Source organism: Balaenoptera borealis, assembly GCF_965194805.1.
Source record: "Balaenoptera borealis genome assembly, chromosome: 8".
NCBI lineage: Eukaryota > Metazoa > Chordata > Mammalia > Artiodactyla > Balaenopteridae > Balaenoptera > Balaenoptera borealis.
In genome coordinates this window covers 41,364,919-41,380,502 of record NC_138865.1, presented here as the reverse complement: position 1 = coordinate 41,380,502, position 15,584 = coordinate 41,364,919, and the positions used below count along the sequence as shown (strand labels likewise).

General features: G+C 45.8%; 2 protein-coding genes across 3 annotated transcripts in view; one reads left to right on the top strand and one right to left on the bottom strand.

Annotated features, from left to right (window-relative positions):
* Positions 1 to 6,313: 6,313 nt before the first annotated feature.
* The window catches only part of LOC309633831 (uncharacterized protein), a gene marked incomplete at its 5' end in the record, with an annotated part of 60,467 nt that continues 51,196 nt past the window's right edge, over positions 6,314 to 15,584 (top strand). Inside the window, 3 exons of the mRNA XM_082403073.1 lie at positions 6,314 to 6,332; positions 7,806 to 8,230; positions 8,717 to 8,836. Of these exons, the coding sequence (XP_082259199.1) occupies positions 6,314 to 6,332; positions 7,806 to 8,230; positions 8,717 to 8,836 (564 nt within the window). The remainder of the gene's footprint in view (positions 6,333 to 7,805; positions 8,231 to 8,716; positions 8,837 to 15,584) is intronic.
* Positions 13,468 to 14,626, bottom strand: CCL21 (C-C motif chemokine ligand 21; the record flags this gene model as incomplete). 2 transcript variants are annotated; one of them, XM_082401300.1, is made up of 4 exons in its annotated part: positions 14,474 to 14,626; positions 14,253 to 14,373; positions 13,975 to 14,157; positions 13,468 to 13,893 (listed from the first exon to the last, which is right to left on the bottom strand). In XM_082401300.1, the coding sequence occupies exons 1-4, from the start codon at positions 14,538 to 14,540 to the stop codon at positions 13,869 to 13,871; spliced, it is 396 nt and encodes a 131-aa protein (XP_082257426.1). In that variant the 5' UTR covers positions 14,541 to 14,626. The 2 variants fall into 2 exon arrangements, with proteins under 2 accessions (XP_082257426.1, XP_082257427.1); XM_082401301.1 differs by lacking the exon at positions 13,468 to 13,893 and having other exon boundaries at positions 13,971 to 14,157.

Below are 15,584 nucleotides of genomic sequence, written 5' to 3'. Positions count from 1 at the left end.
TGGGAGCTTGTGAGAAATGCAAATTCTCAGGTCCTACTCCAGACCTACTGGAGCAATCCATATTTTAACACACCCTTGATGACTCTGATACATGCTGAAGTTTGAGAACCACTGATCTACAGTTAGATTCTTTTGGGCTGCCTCCTCTCCGTGGGTTTATCTCTGAGGCTCCCGAAACACTGTTCCTTCCTCTGGCCCCTTCAGGCCTTGGTATGGTAATGGTTTCCTGCTATTGCTGAACCCTGAGTGCCCCACTCTTCCGTGTTGGTTCCTTAATCTTGACCCCCACCTCTTAAATAGCCCCTTTATTAAAATCTTTCTGGTTAGACTTTTTTTGAGTGTGCCGTCTGTTTCCTGCCAGGATCCTAACTGATACAGTAAGTGGTACCAGAAGACATCCCAGGAAATAGATTTCCAAAATGGGATCCTGGGATTGGGTTGCTCATATGTTTGCTGAGTGCACAAACCTCCTTGCATGGGGAAAGAGGACACGAGTGATCCAGAACATGAAGAAGCAACACCATCACTTAAGACTATCACTAAGTGAGGTGCAGTGTGGGATGCTGATGGAGGGAAAGACATTAGGAGATAAAATGCCTCAGGTACTTAATTGCTATGGCCGCAAATGGTGATTTCACATGGTCATTACATACATTGTTGGGTGGGCTGCCTGTTTCTGATTGTGCTGGCACAATTACATAAGAAAAAGAAAAGTTTAAGAACATGAAATTCTAATTCAAGTTATGGGTAGAGATTCAGACAACTTCTATGGAATTTTTTTTTAATTGAAGTACAGTTGATTTACAATGTTGTGTTAGTTTCTGGTGTACAGCAAAGTGATTCAGTTACATATATATCTATATATCTATTCTTTTTCAGATTCTTTTCCATTATAGGTTATTACAAGGTATTGAATATAGTTCCCTGTGCTCTACAGTAGGTCCTTGTTGTTTATTTATTCTATACATAGTAGTGTGTTTCTGTTAATCCCAAGCTCCTAATTTATCCCTCTCCTCCTAATTTATCCCCCTTCACTATGGAATTCTTAAGTCATCTTTAATTCATGTGATCCATAGCCATATGGCAGATATGGCTGTGGATCAAGCCCCAAAACTGATTGTATGTGTGGTAGAGTTGCAACACCAGGTAAATGCACAACCCCACCATATTCCTAATACTAGAATAAGCACACTCTTGGGAAGGAGAAGGACTCTGAGACTTGGAATGGGGACGTTTAGGCAGAGATGAACAAAGCTGAGAATTTTGGACCTTTAAATTCCCTTAAACCTTCCTTGCTGGCAGAAGAACACTCCTCCCCCTGCAAACCATGAATGATCCAGCCTTCCCATCCATTAAAAAATGTTTTTAATAACTCCCTGGCAAAAGGCATGCAGGGGTCCTCTTCAGGACCCACCCTCACCACCCTTCATAGCCTCCAGGCCCATAATGAGAGTTTGATTCTAACATAGCCTGGATGGGAATGTACAAGATATGCTCCAAGAACAATAGCATGTACACTGAAGGAGTTGCAAGAACTTGTCAACCGTATTGGGAGAATCTCGGGGACCAGTGAGGACAGATTTATTAATATGTATGCCCTTATCCAGGATTTGGGTATTACTGTATTAGCTGAGCACCTGGGAATGGTGTTAATAATCTGTTGACTTGGTTACTGGAAGCCTGGACTCAACAGTGGCCTATGATCAATGAGGTTGAGGTGCTAGAACCTCACTGGTGTATTGTAGAACAGTCTTCCTCAGAATTTGAGGTGCATATGATTCACTGGGGGGATCTTATTAAACTGCAGATTCTGATTAAGTAAGTCTGGGTGAAGTCCAAGATGTTGTGTTTCTAACAAACTTCTAAGCGATGCTGATGCTGCTGGCCCTCAGAATATACCTTGAGTAGCAAAACGAGGACGGAGTGCAAAGGTTACAGAGATGGGAATGTTGGAGGCCCCTCTTATGTGCAACCACTAACTCTGAAGGGCCCAGGAAGATAATTCCTTCTCCAAGCCCATAAGAAAAGCACTGGTGATGGGAACACTAACTATGAAAAGCACTGTAGTGGTTTCTTTTTTTTTTTTTTTAATAAATTTATTTATTTTTAAAAATTTATTTTTGGCTGTGTTGGGTCTTCATGGCTGCGTGCGGGCTCTCTCTAGTTGCGGCAAGTGGGGGCTGCTCTTCGTTGCAGTGTGGGAGCTTCTCGTTGAGGTGGCTTCTCTTGCTGTGGAGCATGGGCTGTAGGCATGCGGGCTTCAGTAGTTGTGGCGCATGGACTTAGTTGCTCCGCGGCATGTGGGATCTTCCCGGACCAGGGCTCAAACCCGTGTCCCCTGCATTGGCAGGCGGATTCTTAACCACTGCGTCACCAGGGAAGCCCTGTAGTGGTTTCTTTAGTAGGCAGGAGATGAGGATGGGAGATGTTCTCTTGGGACTGGGCAATCTCATTTCAAGGAGAATAATGGAATCTTTGAGTGATAGAGTCTAGATGCTCACCTTCTGAGCAATAAGATGAATGAAATTACTAAATAAGCTGCAGGGACAAGTGGTAATCATTGTGCTTTGCTCGTAAGGATCTGTGGTGGTAGCTAATTGATCATAGTGTTCCTAGGAATGAAATAGATGGACAACTTACTGACCCATATAAGTGTAAAATGTCTAGGCCAGGTAGGGAGAAACTTGATTCAAATTGTATTGGGTATTTACAGTCTTTTACCCAGTTCCTTGACTTAAATCAGTTCCCCAGACCTGGAGCCCCTTGATTGGATGGTGGGGGGTGGGAAGGCTTGAGTCTTTTCACAGGTGGACTCTATAGATCCTTCTTCTAGTCAGTTGTTCTCAAAGTGTGGTCCCTGGACCAGCAGCATCAGCATCACCTGGGAACTTGGCAGAAATGCGAATTCTTGGGCTCTGCCTCAACTCCATTGAACCAGAAACTCTGGGAGTGGCCTAGCAGTCTGTATTTTAACAAGCCTTTCTGGTGATTTTGACGTATGCTAAAATTTGAGAATCACTTCTCTAAGCCTTCCCTAGAGAGATCTGTAGCCGTTTGCCAGGGTGACTCTGACTGGTGAACAGAAAATATTCAGATCTTTGGGGGATTATTAGATACTGTCTCATGTTAATACGAGTCTTGGGGACCCAAAACCCCATTGTGGTCCACTAGTCAGAGTAAGAGTTTATGGAGTTCAGGTGGTAGAAGGATCTTGGTTCAGGTCCATCTCACAGTGAGTCTGTAAGACCTATCCAGTGGTTATTTCTCTAGTTTCAGAATGTATAGTGGGAATAACTATACTTAGTAGTTAGCAAGGTCTCCACACTGGTTCCTTGACCGTGGAGTGAGGAAAATTATGGTAGGAAGGGCCAAGTGGAAGTCCTTTGAACTGTGCCTGCCCCACCATGTTCCCCCCTACAATAGTAAACTTAAAGCAATGCTTTGTTGCTAGAGAATGTGCATAGAATAGAGCACCTTCAAAGACTTAAAGATGCTTCAGCCCTTGGTACAGCATATTACAGCTAATAATCTAGCACATGCCTTCTTTCTGTACCAGTCACTTAAGGACCATTGAAATCCATTCGTTTTCAACTATAATGACAGAAATACACCTTCACTGTTTTATTATTATTATTTTTTTGCCAATGGTAATGGATATGTAAGGATATTGACAACAACATTGGAATAGCAGAGGAATTGAAAATGCTATACATTGATCAATGGGAAACTAGCTAAATTAATTATATTGCATATACACAATAAAATACCATGAAGAAAGCAAACACATATATAGTCTTTGGTTGAACCATATACCATTCTAAGTGCTCTACATTACATATACTATCTCACATAATTTCCCAACAATACTACTACTATCCCATTTTACATATGAGACAAGAAGTTAAGTAACATACCCAAGATGACACATATATATATATATTTTTTTTCTATGTCATAATATTGACATTCAGTCCAGTAATCCTCCACTGTAACAGCTCCTTTACTTTGCAGACCTTCACTGTTTTACCTCAGGGATATTATCAGCTTTCCTGCTCTGATTATCATAAGATAATCTGGATATCTCACAGAGTATCAAAGTAGTCCTTTAAACTGATGACATTATGTTTACTGGCGCACAAGAAATAGCAGTCGCCCTAAATGCCTCAGTAAGACCTATGTATGTCAGAGGGAGAGAAAGAAATCTTCCAAAAATTCAGGATCCTGCAACATGGGTAAAATTTCTAGGCTATTAGAGGTAGGGAGAAGCTGAAAAACAGTGATCTGGGGAATGTTGCACATTTACCATGAAGAGGCACAATGCTTAAAGAGCTGTTTGGATTTTGGAGGCAACATACATCATAGTTAGGTGTAGTACAGCAAAATATTTATTGGATATGGCATAAAGCTGACAGATTTGAATGAGGCCCAGAGCAAGGAAGGAGTCTGCAGCAGGTCTAGGCTCTGGGGAAAGTTGCCTGGCTACTTGGGCCTTATGACTCGTAAATCCAGGGAATTTCAGATTGTCTGTGGCAGAGAAGGGTGAGACAGGAGCCCCAGAAGGAGCATTACAGGAAAGACCCGTAGGGTGTTGGAGTAAGGACATACCTCTTCTGCTAACAATTATTTACTCTTTGAAAATCAGTCCTGATTTGCCACTGGGCCCTGGTTTAAAACTCAGACTATAGATCACCCAGTGACAACGCAACCTAGGGTGTTACCTATAGCAAGTCATATAGTCGGATGTGCATGGCCAGAGTTCCACTGTCAAAGGAACATTGTACATTTGAGACCAGGCCTTAGAAATTTCAGAAGGCATGAGTAAAAGCGTGGGCAGGTGACTCAGATTCCTACTTTTATTGTTTTCTGCTTCTTCTTCTGATCGTACTTATGCCTTCATGGAGAAGTTTTCTATAAACAGTTAACAGAGAGAGGAAGTGTATGGTCTTGATTTTCAGATGGGTCTCTGGGGTATGCTGGCATCAGTCAAAAGTAGACAGTTGCTTACATTCAGGGGTGGCCCTGAAAGACAGTGGTGAAGGGAAGTCCTCTCAGTGGGCAGAATTTCAGGCAGTACATTGAATGTCCACTTTGTCCAGGAGAGATGGCCTGAAGTTTGGAGCTATACAAATTCATGTGCAGTGGCCGCCCACAACAACCCTGCCCTCACCTCTGTAAGTTGACCCTTCACTAAATTCTTTTCTATTAAGACTTTTGGGTCATGCCATTTGTTTCCCTCCAAGATCTTATAGGATACAAGGGTATAGTGCAGAGCTGGCATAAAGGTTTCAAATCAATTTCAATACTGTCTTCCTGGAATGCCTGTTGGGAAAGATCCTGAGAATCAGCAGCAAAGGGTGAAATAATGAAATAATAATAAACAAGGGATTTACACCACATTCATTCAATAAATATTTATTGAGGGCGTCCTATGTTCCAGACACTGTTCTTGGCACTGGGACACAGCAGTAAACGAAACAGAAAGACATTCCTGCTCTTGTGGAGTTTTTATTCCTTTTTTTTTTTTTAAATATTTATTCATTTAGGCTGCTCTGGGTCTTAGTTGTGGCATGTGGGATCTTCGTTGCTGCATGCGGGATCTTTTAGTTGTGGCATGCGGGCTTCTTAGTTGCGGCATTTGGACTTCTTAGTTGAGGCATGCACGCGGGATCTAGTTCCCGGACCAGGGATCGAACCCGGGCCCCCTGCTTTGGGAGTGTGGAGTCTTACCCACTGGACCACCAGGGAAGTCCCTGGAGTTTTTATTCTTATGAAGGAGACAGGCAGTAAGCAAACAAGAAAAAAAAATAGTATGTCAGATGGCAGTAGGTGCTATGAAGAAAAATAAAGAAGGCTAGAGGGATAGGGAGTATTGGGGAGGGTGGTCATGGAAGTCTTGTCTGATTACATTTGAGCAGAGAGTTGATCTGAAGAACGTGAGGGAGAGAGCCATGTGGAGATCTGGGGAAGATGCTTTAGATGAGAAAATAGCAAATATGAAGGTCTTGAGGCAAAAGTGTATTTGAGGAATAGAAAGGAGGCCAATGTTATGGGAGGGAAGTAGCAAAGAGTAGAGTGGTAGGAGATACAGTCAGATAACAACATGGGCCACATAGTGTAGGGCTTTGTAGGCCATTGCAGGGTTTATGTTCTACTCTGAATGAGCTGGGGAACCTTTGGAGGGTTTTGAACAGTGACATGATCTGGTATGTGTTAAAGGCTCCCTGTAGCTGTCGAATGGAAGATAGACCAAAGTGGTGCAAAAATGGAAGCCTGGAGACCAGCTTGGAGGCAATTGCAATAATTCAGGGAGGACATGAGGTTGCTGAGAGTTGGTGAGAAGTGGTCAGATTCTGGAAATATTTTGAATGTAGAGCCAGTGGGCTCTGCTGAGGGGTTCAGCATAAGATATGAGAGAAAGAAGAGAAGGAGAGACAGAGAAAATACTTCAATGTTTTTGGCTTGAGCAACGTGATTGTTAGAGTTATATTTACCAAGATGTGGACGACTGTAGAGGAGTGGGTTTGTGAGAAGGTCAGGAGCCTTGTTTTTTAAAAATTTTTATTGAAATATAGTTGATTTAGAATGCTGTGTTAGTCTCAGGTATACAGCAAAGTGATTCAGTTGTATATATACAGGGGACCGCTGGTCCCGCTGGTCTTTTTAAGATTCTTTTCCATTATAGGTTATTACAAGATACTGAGTATAGTTCCCTGTGCTATACAGGTCCTTGTTACTTATCTATTTTGTATATAGTAGCATGTATATTTTAATCCCAAACTCCTAATTTATCTCTCCCTCCAGGAGCCTTGTTTTGACTTTTTAAGATGAAGCTGCATTCTGGACATATAAGTGGAGATGTTAAGTAGGTAGTTGGTAGTATGAGTCTAGAGTTCCGGGGAGAGATTCTAGCTGAAGATAAAAATTTGGGAGCATATGGATGGTATTTAAAACCATAAGACAATGAGGTCATCAAGGGAGTGAGTGTAGATAGAAGGCATCAAGTTCCAAGGCCTGGAGCTCCCTAACACTGACAGATCAGGGAGAAGAAGAGGAATCAGGGAAGGTGACAGCCGTCAGGTGTTCTGATGGTACCTTCTATCATGGCAAAAAGGGGGAGGGCATAGGCCCTATGGGTGGAAGGTTTAAGGCACCAACTCCCCAGTCATTGGTTTAAATGATCCAGTGGTGGGGTGGTGGAGACCAGGGAGGTGGGTTTGAAACAGTTTCTGACCACACCCATAGAGCCCTCAGTGTGCTACCTGCTTTACCTAGTTCACCCTCTTCTCAGCCACGTGGCCTTCGTGGGGTTCCTGGTTCAGTGTGAGCTTTGGACAAATCTCCCAGCTCAGGGCAGTTCAGCTCATCTTGGCACCACACTCTCCCAAGGAGCCCGCTCAGCCTTCATGCTCCCTGGTCTGACCAAATCCATGCCCCAGGGGTCGGAGATCTTGGGTGGAGGGCACTTTAGCCATTGAGGCAGGTAAGGCAGCAGCGAAGCCAGGGAAGTCAACCAAGGCCATGGTAGGAGTGGGAGTACCGGGGAGTAAACGATTGTGGAGAGCATCTCGATTAGATGCTTAATAAATGTTTGTTGAATGGATGAATGTGCGTATCAGGAGCTGTGTCTGTGGGGCTGAGCGTGACTGGCGTGCCCGTCATCCACGTGTGTGTGTGTGTGTGTGTGTGTGAGAGAGAGCTGTGGCTCTGTGTCCACGTCTGTGCCTGATGTGTCTCCCCTCCCAGGCCTGCAGAGGGCGCACCAGTCTGGGAAGGGAGGCTCTGGAGTGGGCGCCGCTCTGGCTGAGGGGTGGGTGGGCGCTGGCGGGTGGGGGGTGCTCTAGCAAGGGCGGGGTGCGGCCCCGACCCGGCGGGCTGCTCAGAGAGATTGAGAAGGGCGTTGGGCCCAAAGTCCGTGGGCCTGGCAAGGCCTCTGGTGCTGTCCCCGCTCCAGGCCCCCGCTGGTCCCGAGGCCGAGGGTCCGGCCCCGGGTCCCAGCGCGCGGGTCCCGGCACACGGGCGGAACGTGCAGAGGGGAGACTCGGGCTGCGGGTGGGACCCGCAGCCCCAGGACCTGGGGTCGGCGTGGGACCGGGAAGCCCCCGGGCGGCGATTACCCCGGGCCGAGCACAGCGGCTGTCCCGCCAAATCTCTGCCACTCGGGCCCCTGAATCCGCGGGTACTCGGCTGGGCAGGCTGGGACGCATGGGCGGCCGGAGGCCGGTGTTTTTCCGTGAGTATTTGTCTTCCCCACCCCAAGTATTCCCAACTTATCCTGAGTCCAGGGCGCCCAACGTGGAAGACAGGAAGCAATGTTTGTCTTAAAGGCTGAAGGAAGTTCACATTACCTCCGGGACTTCCTTCGCAGCATAAATAACCCGCACCCGATTGATTCCTTAAACCACGTAATTACGGTGCCAACTCTAAGAAAGGTTTCTTTCAACCTTTAGGTTGAAACCATAGGCTCTCAAGGTTTATTGAAAGCCTAACTGGTGTGCCTGGCGCGATGCTCGGTGCCGGAGGATGAAGTGCTTTCACCTGGACAGGGGCGGAAAACGAGTTTGTCCTGCTCATCAGTGGACATAGGAAAATTCTAGACCCCTGGTCTAGCATGAGACACATTTGAGGACAAATAATAAAGGGGGGGGGGGGAAACCCCAGAAAGATGAAGGAAATGAGAACAGTAGTATTCAACCCACAAGCCTGTTTGCCTTTGGAGGACCGAGGACCGCGACGACGATGCTGCCTCCTAGTGGCGGAGCCGGGCAATGAGGCCAAGTGGAGTTTAATACCCGTCCGCTGTGGGTATTCTGAACCGAAATTGGCGCCGGCTGCTCAGGTAATCGCAGGTGGAGTTCGGTTATTCATTTAATATTAGATTGAAATTTATTATTAGCACAATCCATGACTCTAAGCAAAAGTCTTCAAGAACATGGCAGCAGAGCTTCCCTGGGGTGTTTTTGTTTGCCACCAACTGGGAAATGGATTTCTTGAAAAATGAAGTTTTCAGCTTCCTGACATAGGTAACACAATCTCTGTAGGGGAACTGCAGAATAGCCACCGCTAGAAGAATACCAAGTATAGGCATTAGAAAAAGGCTTGGCAATTTCAACATCCATAAAAGAGGTAATTCATCAGTCAAGATTGATGGCAAAGGAAAGAAACATTGATGATTTTTAACAAAATAGCATCACTTTGTCCCCAAATACAAGGATAAGTAACACCTGGACGTGCAAAGAAAAAGAACTTCACAAAAGAGGTCAGTTGAAGCTGAAGACCTTTTCACAGGTAAATGATTAAAGCTAGGAAACAAATTAGTTTTGAGCTTTCATAAATAGCAAGTGTAGACCCAGTCTCTCTGACCTTCCTGTGCCAGAAAGCTGGGCAGAAGATGCCAAATATGTCAGTGGTGCTGTGCTGGTAGCCCCATAGTACCCCATTTTTGAAGATGTCAAAAGAAAGATCCTATCATTGGTGATCATGTCCCTCTAATGATTGATGAGTAAAGAATGAAACAGTGGCTAGCGAAAGTGTGGCCCAGGTACCATGGAGGGAGAGGAGTGTTAAGAAATCTGGTTGCTTAGTTTGAAATTAGTTTCCAGTTCATATGACTGAGGTTGTTAAGACATTTCTATTAGCTGTAATTCTGGGAGCTCTTACTAGCCCCATCCATCCTTTACATTTGTGTCAAAGAGGCCCTTAAAGGATTTACAAAGAAGGAGTGAACCAGGGGAAGCAGAAGGCTTCAGACTTTGAGGCAACACTGACAAGAAGGAGCTGGCCCACCACTTTGTAAGTGTGTGTGGGTGTGTTATCATTTCATGGAAGAGATAGTGCTAAAATCATTTGAAAACATGGTATTAGTAATCGTAATTTTCTGAGTGGCACTGAGGGTGACATTGTTAGAAGATAGTAATTACTGTTAAAGGAAATTCCAGGGATTACAATGAGTTTTCATGTTTGTGGGATGATGGTTTTGTACATTTGGGGGATGACTGATCTTTGGAATTTTTTTCTTTTCACTTTTCTAGTAAAAGCCATTAATTGTCTTACTGTTGAACACTGGCAGACTAGTATTCAGTAAAATATTTCTTTTTACTGTGTGTAAATTTGGAAGTCCTCCAACTTAATAATTTCATTTTATGCTTTGTACTTATTTTTACTGAAATATTTACTTATCTAAACAGCAATCTTCTGGAAAGTTACTTTTATCTCCCCTCCCATTTGGGTCTTTGTGATTTGATGCCTTTACAAATGTATACACACACCAGCAACATTTACTTTATTTATTTTATTTTTATTATTATTATTTTTTTGGCTGCGCTGGGTCTTTGTTGTGGAGCGCGGCCTCTCTAGTTGTGGAGCGCGGGCTTAGTTGCCCCGCGGCATTTGGGATCTTAGTTCCCTGACCAGGGCTCGAACCCACGTACCCTGCATTGGCAAGCGGATTCTTAACCACTGGACCACCAAGGAAGTCCTTAGAAACACTTACTTTAGTTTTAGTTGGGGCTCAAGAAGGAGTGAAAATAAATACATGTGTTTAATTTGCCATCTTTATCCTGAACTCCTACTTGTCTTTCAATTTGGTGGTGTTGATCTTTCCCCCTATGGTTTGTGTTTTATGGTTTTATGTTTAAGAAGTTCTTTTTCTACCTCAAGATTATAACCATCCTCACCTATATTGTCTTCTATAACGTATATTTTAAACATTAGGTCTTTAATCCTATGATGAAGTGTTTGAAAAATACTGAGGCTATGACAATGGGAAGGTAGATGTATTTTAAAAAAAGGAAGAACAATTTGAATCTTTAAGAAAAACAAAAAGCTGAGTGACAAAAGGAAAGTAAGCACAGTACGCTACTTTGCTCTGCAGTGAACAACATTTACATGGTCATCATAATGTAAATTCTGATCATTGTCTAAATATAGTGGTATAGCTGTATTTAGAGGATAGGGTGACAGGAGAAGAGGGTTAATAAGAGAGCTAAATCTCCACTTTTTATAATAGGAAGTCAATAGGTAACTTTTTAAAAAAAAATTAATTTATTTGGTTGCGCCGGGTCTTAGTTGCGGCAGGTGGGCTCCTTAGTTGTGGCATATGAACTCTTAGTTGCGGCATGCATGTGGGATCTAGTTCCCTAACCAGGGATCAAACCTGGGCCCCCTGCATTGGGAGCGTGGAGTCTTAACCGTTGCACTGCCAGGGAAGTCCCTCAGTTGATAACTTTAAAAATAGGTAAATGAAGAAACAGAGGTATGAACAAAGTATTTACACATATGGCACTAAGTCCTAGAGGAAGTAGCTTAAGAGTTAAAAGTTGCAGGAAATGGTTGTTCAGAATAAGCCTTTTGGTACTTTTTGATTTTTTTAAACCATGAGTATGTATTATTTGATTTTTTTGAATTATGGATCTTACAGAAAGAAGAAAGAACAGGACAATATTGTCAAAGATGAAGGCAGAAAAGGAGAGTAGGGACTCATTCTCTGATAAGATAGATATTATATTGCATGCTACTCAGGGCAGGGCTTGAGGCAAATACCAGCTATGCAGTGTGGCAGGATAATTTAGTGAAATACGAAGTTTTGCTTTGTTTTGTCTATGTTTTCCTTTTTTTCTCTTTTTGCTGATGATTTTCTTTTCTCTTTAGAGCAAGCGAGGGTTTTGGTAGGGCTGAGAGTAGTAGCACCCTGATATTAGAGTCCCTTCTGCCTTTGTAAATGTCTAAAGCAAACCTGGGAAGAGGTTATACCTAGGAGGGACTGGGAAGAGGGAGGGTTTTGGAGAGAGTTTTTTAAGACTGTGGAGGGGATTGGTGTGTACGTCCAGCCAGTATGGGCAGTGGGCTTTAATCCTTGACTGGGATGAAGCAAGCAAGCCACCTGAGTAGATGGCTCTGGGGAGATGTCTGGGGAAGCTAGGTCCAAGCCCGGAGGCTCTCATAGCTGAGCTCCCATGGCTCAAATGTGGCACAGAGCTAAGAGTTTGAGAGTCTAGGACCTGGGGAGTCATACCTGCTGGGAACACAGGGGCCACAGCATTCACTGGCGAGACTGATGTCCAATGATGGGATGGTGTCGAGGGCACGTAGGAAGCCTCTCCTGTGCCTTGCTGTTTCTTTGACCTTTGCACAGCCCTTGGCAGATGGGATCCCCAGAGTGCCAGCGCTCTGGTGCAGGGGCTTGGAGTAGGTTCATTGAAAGAACATTTTATTTTATTTTTTTTTTGGCCATACCATGCGGCTTGCAGGATTTTAGTTCCCTGATCAGGGATTGAACCCGGGCCCTGGCAGCGAAAGTGCCGAGTCTTAATCCCTGGACTGCCAGGGAACTCCTGAAAGAACATTTTAAAGTGCAGTAAATCTTGAACATCAGAGTTTGTAGACTAAGATCACACCTGCTGCATGATGATAGGTAGGGAGCAGCCCCTATCTTCACTGGACTCAGAAGGAGCAGAGAGCAAATATTTTAATGACTATAATAAGCGGTAAGTGCTGTGGCATGCTCAGGCCCCGGTGGAAGGAGAAGGTGGTGGCAGCCACCTCTAGTTCCTTGCCCCTCTCCCACGATCTGTTCCCTTCTTTCCCACGTGGCCTGGCCCCATTTAATGGTCCTCTCTCTCCTAGCCTAAGGGCGAAGCGGGGAATTGGAGGATCTCTGCTCTGGGGAGGGAGAGGTACAGGAGAGTCAGACTGGAGTCTTCTTGGAGAGGAGACTAATTTACATCTGAGTTCTGGGGTTCCAAATTCCTGCCATTGGAGACTTATTCCTTGGCCTCAAGAGGTTAAAGGGGCTAAAGTGCCCCAGGCCCCACCTAGGGGAGAAAGGAGAAAAGGGAAGGGGAGGATGCTTTCCCAACTGGAAGGAAGCTGAGGGATGAATAGAGAACTCAGGAATAAAGAGCACATAGCCCCATCAAACAGTAAGGAGAGGCCGTAGACCCTGCTTCACTGGTCAGGGCGGAAGGGAGTCCTCTGGGGTCTTTGGGAGGAGATGGGGGCTCTCGAGGGCTCCCAGGGCTGGAACTCTGCATAGGGCAGGTTTCAGTAGAACTTGTGTTCACCTGTGTTACAGGCAGGCCCAGGCTCCCGCCTCCCTCCAGTAGACCCCAAGGAAAGGGGAGGCAGTCCCCGGTGAAGCTGGGAGTGAGAGAATGCTGGGCGGAATCAGGGAAGGGATCTCTTCAGGGTCTCAGAGGCCCGCGGAGCTGTTGGGGACGTGTGCCTGGGATCCGCTGTCTCTTCATTGGCAGGGATTTCTCAGAGACCAGGGGCAGCCCAGGTCCCACCCTGCCTGTCAGCCTCCCTTTTACTGCCCACAGGTCTGGGCACCTGGGAAGCAAGGAAACTCTTGGGGTGGGTGAGGATATAGAATTTGCCAGCCCGAGCTCTTGGCCGGGACCCCAGAGTGTGTGACTCCACCCTGTGGTGACAGTGGCTTCTCTGTGGACACAAACACACAGGAACAGATACTTGGGAAGAAGGCCAGAATGGCTGTTTATTCAGTTAGGTATAAATCATATTTACAGAGAAGAGGTGGGTGCAGTGTGGAGCACGGTCAGGTCCAGGGCCCTGGGTGACCTTTCCTCAGAGGGGACAGTCCTGCTGCCACCTCTCACATTTTCTTTGGGACTTTCCCTTCTCTGCCTCTCTAGGCCTGGCCTGGTGTGGGCAGCTCAGCCATGCAGGGTAGGGTGGGTATGCAGAGGGGTGGTTGAAGCTGGAGAAGGGGCGAGGCAAGGCCAGCATGGGGTGGCTGCTCTGGGGCCCCTGAGTCCTCCCTCTCTCCTAGCCCGCTTCTTGTCCCTTGGGCTGGGGCTCCAAGCCCTGATGAGACTGGTGGGGACCTCCTGGGCTCCAGGCTCGTCACTGGGCTATGGCCGTTTTGGGGTCTCAGTCCTGGGAGGGCAGAAGAGGGGTTTGAGGGGATGATCAAGGCTCCCCTTCACTTCCCACCCCCCGTCCCTTTAGCTTCCTTACCTCTTACAGCCTTTGGAGCTCTTTCCCTTCTTGCCAGACTTGGGGGCCCCCTTGTCCTTCTTACAGTCCTGGGCTGGTTTCCATGGGGCTGATGGCTTGTCCAGACGCTGCATCAGCTGCTGCACCCAGGCCTTTCTAGGGTCTGCACATAGCTCTGGCTGAGAGCGTTTCCGAGGCGAGAACCTAGGGTTCGGGGGTCAGCAAGCCTGTCTTAGTCTTGCCCATCATGCCCTCCCACTCAGCTGCCAGCCTGCACCCACCCCCTTGTACCCACTTACAGGATAGCTGGGATGGGGCAACCCAGGCTTGGTTCCTGCTTCCGGTAGCTGCGGACAACGTGGGTGGGAATCTTCCTTAGGCTGTACTTGAGGCAACAGTCCTGTGCTCCTCCATCACTGCCTGCAGGTGGGGTTCACAGAGAGTGAGGGGCTGCTTGGAGGCTCCTACCCAGGCCTCTCCAGCCCCTTGCCCCTGTCCTAGGCAACTCCCTCCTTGATACCTTGGGTCTGGGGGATGCAGAAGGCCAGGACTAGGACAAGGATGCTCAGAATCAGCGACTGAGCCATGGCCACGGTAGAGCTCAGGAGAGGTGGACAGCTCCAAACTGGGGGGCCGTGTGTGGGCTGGGACTGGTGTGCCGCCTATTTATGCAGGCGGACACTTTCACTTCCCCCATCCCCAGCTACTCTGTCCAGGCAAGTATAGGGATCTCCCTCCTTTTCCTTCCTGAAAGACAGATCCTGTCCTGGCAACCAGCCTCACTAGTATGCGGAAATGAAAACTTCACACAGCCATTCAGTTCCCCAAGCAGCCTGAGTCTACCTCCTCAATATTAGTTGAATCTGAGAGGCTCTCCTTGTCTTTTTTAAAAATTTAAAAAATTTAAAAATTTTCTGACTCGTGTGAGGTGATACCTCATTGTAGTTTTGGTTTGCATTTCCCTAATAATTAGTGATGTTGAGCATCTTTTCATGTGTTTGTTGGCCATCTGTATGTCTTCTTTGGAGAAATGTCTATTTAGGTCTTCTGCCCATTGTTGGATTGGGTTGCTTGTTTTTTTGATATTGAGCTGCATGAGCTGCTTGTATGTTTTGGAGATTAATCCTTTGTCAGTTGCTTCATTTGCAAATATTTTCTCCCATTCTGAGGGTTGTCTTTTCGTCTTGTTTATGGTTCCCTTTGCTGTGCAAAAGCTTTTAAGTTTCATTAGATCCCATTTGTTTATTTTTGTTCTTATTTTCATTACTCTGAGGTGGGTCAAAAAAGATCTTGCTGGGATTTATGTCAAAGAGTGTTCTGCCTATGTTTTCCTCTAAGAGTTTTATAGTGTCCGGTCTTACATTTAGGTCTCTAATCCATTTTGAGTTTATTTTTGTGTATGGTGTTAGGGAGTGTTCTAATTTCATTCTTTTACATGTAGCTGTCCAATTTTCCCAGCACCACTTAATTGAAGAGTCTGTCTTTTCTACATTGCATATTTTTGCCTCCCTTGTCATAGACTAGGTGACTATAGGTGTGTGGGTTTATCTCTGGGCTTTCTATCCTGCTCCGTTGATCTGTATTTCTGTTTTTGTGCCAGTACCATACTATCTTGATTACTATAGCTTTGT